The following is a 10,909-nucleotide window of genomic DNA, read 5'->3' on the forward strand; positions in this document are numbered from 1 at the left end:
TAGTTGTTTTGGGAGTAAAGGTATATTTTTAATATTAAAGTGAGCACAATCTAAGGAATTAGAAACATGTTAAAACTTGGTTAAAACTTTGACGATGGAGCCAAGCTGATTTAGATCTGTCCTGTTATATGAATGTTATGGTTCTTATGTTTCTATCAGATTTAGTTCTTAACATTGTTAAAATGGTGGTTATTTTAATTGTTTTAATCTACTTATGTAGGACAGGATTATAAGCCTTTATAGTCAGTATTCGGCGGGAGTAGTAGAAAAGTCTCCTAAAATAAGTAAATAAGAATAAAAGTATACATGTGCTATTAAGATCAATGACTTAATCTAGTTTTTAGACTCATAGAATAGAGGATATTTTATACTCCACCCCAGAAAGGAGACTGAAAATGAATGGAATTTTACACTGGCATCTTTGGGAGTTTATTAAAGCAATACATAGCAACATCTAGCACTTTATGCCAGACCCTTTGTTATTTTCCCTCCTCCCCCATGTTCAAGGTTACCCTTGTCCAAAAGGAAGTGTTTCATCTCTGGGCTGCATGTGGCTGACTTTACAGTTGAAGAGTCTGCTCCATTGGCTAGTAAATCAACTTTCTTTTGTGTGTCTTTCTAAGGAAACTACCATTCATTTTTGAGGAAGCTTTGTCAGGAAAAGGAAAAAGGGACTCTTGGCATAGCTAGTCATTTGTCATTATGATTTTCCTCTTCCACCCCCCCTCACAGGTTGCTTGGGTCAGCCCATCACAGAATGTCTAGGAGAGGAACAGTGTGCAGATACATGCCAAATGTGTCCCATGACATGGATTTCAAAATCCGTGACCTCACTGAAAAAATAACACCCCACCCCGATCTAGCCAGCTAGAAGCTACGTACTTCAGAGGCATTATTCCTTATTTTGATTACCTGAAGATGCAGATGAAATTCTTAAGGCTCTCTTAATTGACATCAGATTTCTCGAAAGCTGTCCCAGTTAGCATAATAACCAGTCTCTTTTTGAACGATGTGGCTTTAATGCAGTTTATTTTGCATTTCCTTTCTCATATTAAAAGTTTTTTTTCCTTGTAACAGGGAAAGCCTTCAGAACATAAATGTCTTTGTACTTAACTTTTCCACCTGGTATCAGCTGTTATATTTTCCAGAAGACGGCCGAGTGGCTGTTTTCTGACTGCTTATCTACTAACTCATGTATATTCAAAAAGAAGGCTTGTTTTGTTATCTGAGTTATTTTACTAAGTGAGGTTAGAGCAGTTTTAAGTGGCAGAGCCAACTTAAGATGTGCAAATGAATACATTTTATGGGTAAATTTCTCACTTTGATTATTAGATGTATGCATATGAAGGCATGCGCCCCAAATAATACCAAAGACAACTGCATTATGCTATAGTTCCCTTTAAAGGAAACTTAGAAATGAAATTATTCTTTTGAACTGCTTATTTAAAATGTGACAGACTCATAAGAAGGAAGAAATGTAAACTTCAGTTCCTTTATCCTTTGTAAATATTTTTATGCTTTGCTGGTTACTTCCTTTCAAACATTTTCCATCAGAAGTTGCAGATAAGAAGAGTTCCCTTCACTTTCTATGTATATATTCATTTCCCTTTTGACTTTATTGTGGATTTTTTTTTTTAAAAACTACTTAGTATTATTAGTACTAGCAACCAATCGTACCATTTCTTTACATTTCATTTGTGAGTCTTTAGCTGCCAAAGCTCCTTGGGCCTCTTTGAAGACTTTTTTAGATAAATATTTTAATTGTCTGAAAAGCATCAGTTCCTCTTAGTTAACTCTGTCTGATCTGATCACATTGGTTTCCACTGAAACCCCGTGCTGGGGTTACCCATCAAGCAGTATTTTTATTTTTTTCCATATGATTTAAACAAATACTTTTTGCATGTAGTGCAAATAGGGATACATTCTGTGACATACCTTCATTGTGCATCTGTGTATCTTTGAGACTCCTAGCAACTGCCTGGACTGAGTCCCTCAATTGTCTTGGCAAGATTTCAGAAGTGCTTTGCCATTGCCTCCTTCCTAGGGCTGAGAGAGAATGACTGGCCCAAGGACACCTAGATGGCTTTGAGCCTAAAACTTACCTGGTTTCTAGCCTGATGTCTTAAAGCATGGATGTCTCACACACCTTCATTAAAATCAGGTAAAAGGAAATTGAGTTTTCATCCAAATTAAGTGGAGACAGTCCATCTTTTCTCCTTGTATTTCTTGTAGGCTGATAAATATAAGGGGCAGTATAAAAGATAATGCTCTAAAATACAACAGGTATTACTGATGTACTCTTTTTCTTCCTCTTAATCTGTAGTTATGAACCAATAAATGGAATGTTCAGGTTATTTCTGAAACAACTAAGGTTTAAAGGAGCCGATATTTGATAGCTTGAAACAAAATTACTGGCAGTTAACTTCCATTAATAAGTCTCACATATAATGTAACAGGTTCTTGTTGCAGATAACCATTCAGACAAATATACATATATACTCAAGCACTGGTTTTGTCTTCCCTAGCTCCCCCCACCCCCATATTGGACAATTCTGAAAAGGTGTTCCTCTATCAGCAAGATAATCCTCTGGAAACAGAACAGAATAGGATAAAATTTAGTGTTATGGGAGAAGCTGGCAAAAGAAGACCAAGTTTGAAACAGGCTAGATTCATCTGAGAAGCAGTAGAAGGGAAAAAAAAGCAGAAGAAACTCTCGGATATATATCCATATGGGAGAGGTCATGGACAACAGCTTGAAATCCTGCTTTTCTCACTCCACCTTCCTCCTCCTTCATCACTTGATTCAGAGCAGAACCTATGCAGTTCACTCTGCACATACGCAGAGATGGAACACGAAGAAGAGGATAAACCTACACTTAAATAGATGCAACATGTTACTTATAAAATTAAATACAGATGCCCCCTATGTCTATTTTTGATAAAGAAAAGAATTCCAGAAGCCATGCTCTGCCTTCCTCACTACATTTACATAACAGCCAATATTTTATCTGAAATACTTTAATTCTGCCTGCTTTAATGAGCTGTGACAAGTAAAGTTTTCATATTTCATTTTTATTACATATTTACTCAGATAAATTTCTAGGGTTCTAATTAAAAACTCGTGTATTCTCCATTAACTTAAAAACATTATATTTCAGTAGTCTAGGCCTTACAAGCAAAGTGCAAAGATCCAGTACAGCTTAAGTTTCACATGTAATCAGGTTTAGTCTAAACAAATCTAAATACGACAGGAAAGCCACAAGAATAAAGTTACTTACAGGTCTACTTAAATATACTGTATAATAGGTGACTAAATATAATTATGTTTAGAGATCGGGATAACATACAGATATTGTAAAATTAATGTCAGTCAGTTTAGGTAGTCCTTGATTTATAACCATTGGTTTAATGACAAAATTATGATGGCCTTGGGGAAAAGGACTTTTGACCTGTACTTCTACTTATGGTGATTGCGCCAGCTCCATAGTCATCACAATTTGGGTGCTTGGCAATTGGCTCACAATTATGATTGGTTACAGCATCCTCCAGTCACATGATCACAATTTGCAACCTTGGCAGTTGCTTAGGGAACATGAAAAATAGCAAGGATATGGCCAGTCCTTTCTTGTCAAATCATCTTGCAGATTTGTTGTACTGTTTAGAGAAGTCTATGGAATATTCTTTATTGCCAATTAAACATACACCCAGCTTCAGATAACAAATTCAAGATAAGTTGCAATTGTAAATCTTTCACCAAAGTAACATGAAGCATATTGTAAACTCAGAGGTTTCTGTGTAGAAAATATTCACAAGAGTTTACAAAAGAGTCCAGAGAGATATCTGAAGTTCAGGAAGATTCAAGTATAGTCTTTTTCTGGTTTAAAATAATGATTAATCCAACAACAACATACAGACAGAGTCACAGGTAGGAGATAAGTTTGCCTCAAATAGCCATCTCTAGAAACTTTCTCTCAGTTTGACTAATAGTCAATGTTTCTTTCTCTCAAGCAGAACACTTGACTGCCTCTGTTAATTTGCAACATGTTGCTGGGCTTGGGACTTCGACTATATTCTTAATCTGCTGATTTAGGGTTGTTCTCATCAGCTAATTCTTGTTGCAGGCTGAGGTTCAGACTTTATGAATTTGAAGATTGAGGCTGATCAGATTATACTTAGGGTAGATGATTCTTCAGAAGATATGCTTTATGAATCTGGAACTTTCTTACATCAACATATCCATCTTGACAGGTTAGGAAAGGGTTCAGTAAAAAGTAACCCTGACAGAATAGAATAACTGATGGTGTTTTGGATGAATATGATATTGACAAAAGAAAATTGGTGATTGGATAGTGATATTTTAAAGCATTACGGATTTTTTTTAATATAAAGGGAATAATAACCTGTGATAGAAGAAGAGAATAGAATTTGTGTGGATTTCTCTACAGAAAAGAGCATTTACCTTCCTATAAAATTTATGCAGACATCTTCATTAGTTCCTATATATAGTAGCTATCAGGGAGGTAATTGCCTTAAACTATGTTTCCTAGGTGAGGGCATTTGTAATACAAAGCAATACCTAGGCTTTGTTGAGTTCTTTAGGAGAAGATTGCTCAGAGAGTGAAATAAATAAACCCAATTACATTTCAATAATAGAGTCAGTTGTTTCAGTTTACTGTCTTGACCTCTGCCAGATGTTTCAAAGACTGTTATTCATGTTTGTTGTACAATTCCGATAATTTACACTCTCCTATAGCATAGGCATTGCTTACCCTCACGTAAGCAAAGGAAATCAATTATAATATCAGGCTACATTTGATACTTATTTATAAAAGCTCTAAAGAGAACCAGTTTTGAAGAAATAGAAGTTAGCAATTCAACATTTCTTTGTGTTTCTGTCTTTCAGTTTCAGATATTTAACATAGATATTTAAGTTGACCAGTAGCATGGAAACCATTTCAATATGGTTGATCAGATGCTGCTGTGTTCAGTCTACATGTTCTCCACATAATGTCAGGTGATGTAATTAACTCCAGGATTAATAATTGTAGAATTGCTGTGGAAGATGGAAGAGAACATGTTCTAAAATATACCAAAATCATCCCCCTAATCCACATTTCCAAAGTAACTTATATGTAAAAACAGGTTCCAACAAACAGGCTGTTATATTGCAATAATAATGTAGTAATGATAAATTTCTTAGAGAAAAGAGGATGGCCAACTATATGATAAAACGAGGGCTGTAACTATAAGAGGCCACTATTCTGAATTTTTCCCATTTGTTAATGTGCTGGTGTTTTTTAATAGCCATATGGAAAAAAAAGTTGAGTTTATTATAAATATTATTGAAATGTAGGCATTACCTTCAGAGGATGCAATCCTCTATGCCAATGAGCTATAACCAGAAAAGCTTGGGTTGATTGGTGTGTTCTTTTCTTTTCAGCTTTTGCAGTTCAATTGTGTGGAACGTCTTGGCGCTGGAATCGCTGGAGTTGAAGACATCAAAGCACACCCTTTTTTTGCCACCATTGATTGGACCGAATTAGCTAAGTGAAAAACTGTACAAGTTGTCTATGCTTAGGCTGCAGACTTCCAACAGACAATACTCTTGGCTTGCTGTCATTTTGAAGATTTTAGATGTTTCCAGACTAGGATGAATAAATTGGAAATTGGAATCCAAACACCATATGAAGTGCTTAAGCTCGATTGGACAAAAGAAAGGTGTGGTTCATACTGCTAGCGATTGACTTCAATTCTTCTTTTGTGTTGGAATCATGTGCAGCGCTAATTGCAGGGTATTACAAGCGGTTGCCATTGCATGACATGTATTTCCTTACCCCCCATTTTAAATCATGGGAATCTGGATGAAAAAGATTTGGCATCATTTTTGGCAGTAGCCCTGTGACTGAAGTCACATCTTGCTCTGGTGTTGGTGGGAATTATGCAAATAAGAATGGATTTTGTTTTATTTTAATTGATGATGTGGAATTTCTGTTGTACATTCCAATGTCTATTGTCTATGCCAGTTGAATAGAGCTCCTTTTTTAATACTTCGGAAACCTTGTCACAGTTGAATTTAAGTAGACTGGAGAACAGAAAGAAAAATAACTTATCAATAACATATGCTAAATAAAATATTAAGGTGCTTCTGCAAAACTTGACATTTAATATGTCTAATTTGGAGATGGGGGATGGCAGGAGAATGAAAGCTAGTATTAAGCAATGTAATTCCAAAATGGTTAAGTGTCATTTCTTAAAGGATGGAAAAATGTAATCTAGCTATTGCTATTTTGCGCTTATTGGTTGCAATGCAATGTTTGTTTTAAAGCACTAATTTTAACCTCAAGTTTTAAATCACTACAAGATCAAATATCTCTCATCCAGATAATCAATTACTAATGATTAGTAATTGAAATGGATCAAGAAAATAAAATGCAGAAAAATGTATGGATGTATGAGTATATGGATATATGCAAAGCTAGCATTTATTGTATGGAAAATCAAGCTTTCATATATAACTCTAATATTTTTATGATAGGCAGGTTTTTGTTTTAGTTTTTGCTTACGTGGAAAATGGTCAAGTTTGCAGAATTCCACTTACATGTACATGTATTTTTATTTGCCCATGTGAATTCTGAAAATGTTTTAGATTCTCAATTTTGTTACATTTGTTTCTTTGTTTAGAAACATTATTTTATGTGTTTTATCATTGTGAATCCCTCCTAAGGAGGAGAGTCTTCAAACAACTGTTCTGAGAAAATTTGGGAGTTTTATATTAAAGTGCTCTATCAGAAAGGATATTTGGAAACCTTTCACAAGCAATGGTGCTTCACAAATGGAATTCCATTGTACGTGCCATGAACAGGCCCAACTGAAAAGGGATGGATGAGATGTCTACAATGGATTGCTTGTGCTTTTCATGAATATTGTTTTCTTAATATATATTTGCCAAGAAGCTGTTTCAGAAGACTGCTGACTTCTGATACAGTTGGAATAATGGTGATTTGGATGTTGGTCCTTAATCTGTTGATAATTTTGTCAAATGGAAACACAGACTCCAAAAATTGAGAATAAGACAGCCTAAAGTTAATATGTACTTAAAATAAAGGCTTGCTCTTTTAAAAGATCATTGTGTTAGTACATGTAAAAATCTTCTGTAATAACTATTTTAGGATGACTCATTAAGATATTATGCTCTAAAAGCATATATTAAAATACCATACAAACATGTGCCTTGTTACTTCCTTAAATTCATCCTAACACTGGCAGCTCTTCCCTCTATTTGCACCTGACACTGCCTTTCCCACTTGTTATCGCTTGTGAACAGTCAACATGGCTCTGAAATACTTCCCAGGGAGCTTAACATGGGTTATCTCCCAAGAAATTTAAGGAGGACTGCTGTTTCATTACAGGAGAAGGAGTAAAATTTTTATCTGCAACTGTAGAAATGAAGAACTTTTTATTTAAAATGAAGGCAAAGTCCCCAAAGTTTAAGAAGAGTTAAGCCATTTCCAGGAATATTGATTAAGTTGGCAATTTCCTAATGGGACATATAGCAAAAAGAATCAGATGATCTGAAAGTTATAAACAGCAGTATTCTTTTATCTGTGCAAATGTACATAATCTGGTCAGTTATAGGGTGCCTATACACTATTGTGTAGTACAGTCTCTGGCCTGTTTGTTTCCCTTAGTTTTATCTGGAGACCAAAGGGTAAATTTCTTCGGTAAAGAAATATTTAGGTTTTTTTTTTTTAGTAGTTCCTGCTATTCTTCCTAGTTCATGCTGGAAGCTAAGATTTTTACAGGCCATTCCCTATGTGCATCTGACAGGCTACATCTGTTGGAAGCTAGAACTGGTGCTACTATAAAGTGGAAAAAGGAAAAGACTTCATTGATCCAAAGGAAATCTGGAAGCTCTGTTTTGTTCCTTTTGAAATTATCCTGCTCCTGTTTTCCCCCACCCTCCACCCCTTGTGATAAAAACACAAACCACGGGACTGTAACAACACTGTAGGCTGTAACCAGGTCACCAAAAGAATTACTATTATGGAGGGCTATCTGATATTACATCATTCTCCAAAACTTCATTTGAACAAAACTCTTCCACTGCTACATAACAGGAACTCCCTCAGGTGAGCTGCGACAACAACTTCCTGTGCTGAGAGGTGAGGAAATTTCTGAAGCTCAGAGAAATGCAGAGCTTCCTTCCAGCAGTGGCCGTGTGATGGTTTTGGAAGAGAAGAAAACTTCCAGTTGTGACCATGAACCTTTAACCATTCTTTATTGTTTGGGTTTCTGAGTCTTTCTAGGACAGTCTTCTCTCCAGCAGGAATTGCAGTCCCAAAGCAAGTAGAAGGAGTAGGCTATTGGTGTATATGTCCTTCTAGCAGAGATTTTTAAGATTACTTTATGTGTCAGTTCTGAAGCAGATAATTAACCATATTTTCCTCCCTGTAAAAAAAAAGAATAAATGAATGAAAACAAATGACCAAGACAGCAGAGGGGAGAATAGCACCATATCCAAAGATGTGCTATGTGCTGGAGAAATTGATGCCTCTTTGCTCACTCTTGAAACCTGCTCTAGAAGATGGGCTACCCCTGGAACAAACGGAGAGGAATGTAGCAGGGTGGGAAGGCATAGAAGCTTCATTGCATAGTCAGAGCCCCATTTCTTAGCCTCAGATATTAGCCAATGTCTGCCTTCATAGTCGTCTCAACTGGTAATTCACCAGTAGGATTTACAAGTGATCTAACTACATTGTCAAACCTTACTGCACCTTACAAAGTGTCTGTAAACATATACATGTCTTCCAAGGAAAAATAAGGTTTCTCTGCTTTGGTGGGACTTAAAAAAACGCCTCTCTGCTAGCCAACAAAATTTCTAGAAACTAAAAATGAAGAGAATGATTTGTTGGGAAAAGTTGATGGAGAGGGTAAAATTTTGGTAAATTTTAATTACAATGTAAAATACTTGTAGTGTGATAATTTTAGTGGGATATTCTCCAGCAGGGCGGGACCAGCAGCCAGGCATGGGAGTGACTCGGTCTGTATCCAATGGAATCGAGTCTGCTAGTTGAAAAGCACCTCCTCCTCCTGGTGCCTTCCAGCTTTCAGACTTGATCTGACTGGGACAGACGCACTTTTCTGAGCTGCTTCCCTTTCAGTTTCTACAGAAAGCAAGTAAGGAGTTTATCTGTCACAGGAGCGTCACTCCAACTTACAGAATCTAGTCATGGGGGTGATCAAAAGACGTCTAATTCCCTTAAAGATCCTTTCCCAACTCTTGGGGAAACTGGTCTCCTGCATTGGCATTGTACCTTGGGCACGTCTCCACTGCAGGATATTGCAGTGGTTTCTACTCCCGTATCAAAAAGCACACACGGCTACATCACCAATACTTGTCCAACTTCCAGAACAGGTCAGACATTCCCTTCTATGGTGGATCTCCCCAGCCCTGTCAAAAGGCAGAGAGTGCAGGGAACCCCAACGCCTAGTCTTGACAACAGACGCCAGTCTTCACGGCTGGGGCGCCCATCTGGGATCGAACATGGCTCAGGGTCAGTGGTCCCCAAAGGACCTGACCCACAACATAAACTGGGAAGAACTAAGGGCCATTCATCTGGCTCTACTATCATTCTGGGACATTGTTCTCAATCAGGACATTCTAATCTTAACGGACAATGTGGCCGCAAAGGCTCATGTGAACCGCCTAGGGGGAACCCACTCTCAGCCTCTGTTGCAGGAGGCAGTACAACTGGGCCTCTGGGCGGAGGCTCACCTGAGGTTCATACGGGCCTCTCATATATCAGGGGTGGCGAATACACAAGCCGACTGGCTCAGCAGAATCTCAGTTGACCACGGGGAGTGGCAGCTGAATCCGGACCTGTTCCTCCAAATCACACGCCGCTTCGGGAGCCCGTTGGTAGATCTCTTTGCCACTCGAGACAATCGTCAACTGGATCGGTTCTTCTCCAGGTACCCAGTCCCGGGGGCGGAGGGCATAGACGCTCTGCACAGCCCTTGGCCCCCCCGGCCTTCTTTATGCCTTCCCTCCCATTCCGATAATACCCAAGGTTATCGGGAAGAGGCTGAGGCAACAGGCGGAACTCAACTTGCTGGCTCCACACTGGCCATGGCGCCCGTGGTTTGCGGACTTGGTGGCTCTCTCAGTGGCTCCCCCCTGGAAACTTCCTCAGATCAGGTTGTCACTCAACCAAGGACATCTGGCCCATCCAGACCCTCAGTGGTTCAAGCTGACCGCTTGGCGCTTGAGCGGAGCCTCCTGAGGAAAAGACACCTACCTGCCAACGTCGTCAACACATCCAGGCGTCCCGTCGTAGTTCCACCATTTGCATCTACGGATCGACCTGGCGCACCTTCTGCACCTGGTGTTCAGCCAAGAACATAGACCCTACAACCACCTCTATGGTCACTATCCTGATATTCCTTCAACACGGATTGGAGCAAGGACTGGCAGTGAACACGCTTCGACGACAGGTAGCTGCTCTCTCTTCTATTTTGACTTGCGGTGCAAAACGCTCCCTAGCCCACCGGCCCCTCATTCGCCAATTTCTGAGGGGAGCAACCAACCTTTGCCCTCCAGTAGTCCACAGGTACCCATCTTGGGACCTCACGAGGGTTCTGACCTCCCTCACCAAGAGCCCCTTCGAACCTTTGAGGGAGTGTGGCTTACAACATTTATCGTACAAAGTGGCCTTTCTAGTTGCCATCACTTCTGCTCGCAGAATATCTGAGCTTGCTGCCCTTTCCACCAGGGCGGATCTTTGCGTGTTCCACTCAGATAGGGTGGTCCTACGGCTAGATCCCACCTTCCTGCCAAAGGTTAACTCACTGTTCCATAGATCACAAGAGCTAATTCTTCCCAACTTTTCTCCAGATCCGGTACACCAGC

General features: G+C 38.9%; 1 protein-coding gene across 7 annotated transcripts in view; it reads left to right on the top strand.

Moving 5' to 3' along the window:
* RPS6KC1 (ribosomal protein S6 kinase C1) overlaps positions 1–7,227 on the top strand; it is a 103,701-nt gene extending 96,474 nt beyond the window's left edge. For all 7 annotated transcript variants that reach the window (XM_058165375.1, XM_058165378.1, XM_058165377.1 and 4 more), the window contains one exon: positions 5,441–7,227. In XM_058165375.1, the coding sequence (XP_058021358.1) occupies positions 5,441–5,551 (111 nt within the window). In that variant the 3' untranslated portion in view covers positions 5,552–7,227. The remainder of the gene's footprint in view (positions 1–5,440) is intronic.
* Positions 7,228–10,909: the final 3,682 nt, after the last annotated feature.

Source organism: Ahaetulla prasina, chromosome 1 (genome assembly GCF_028640845.1).
Source record: "Ahaetulla prasina isolate Xishuangbanna chromosome 1, ASM2864084v1, whole genome shotgun sequence".
Taxonomy (NCBI): Eukaryota; Metazoa; Chordata; class Lepidosauria; order Squamata; family Colubridae; genus Ahaetulla; species Ahaetulla prasina.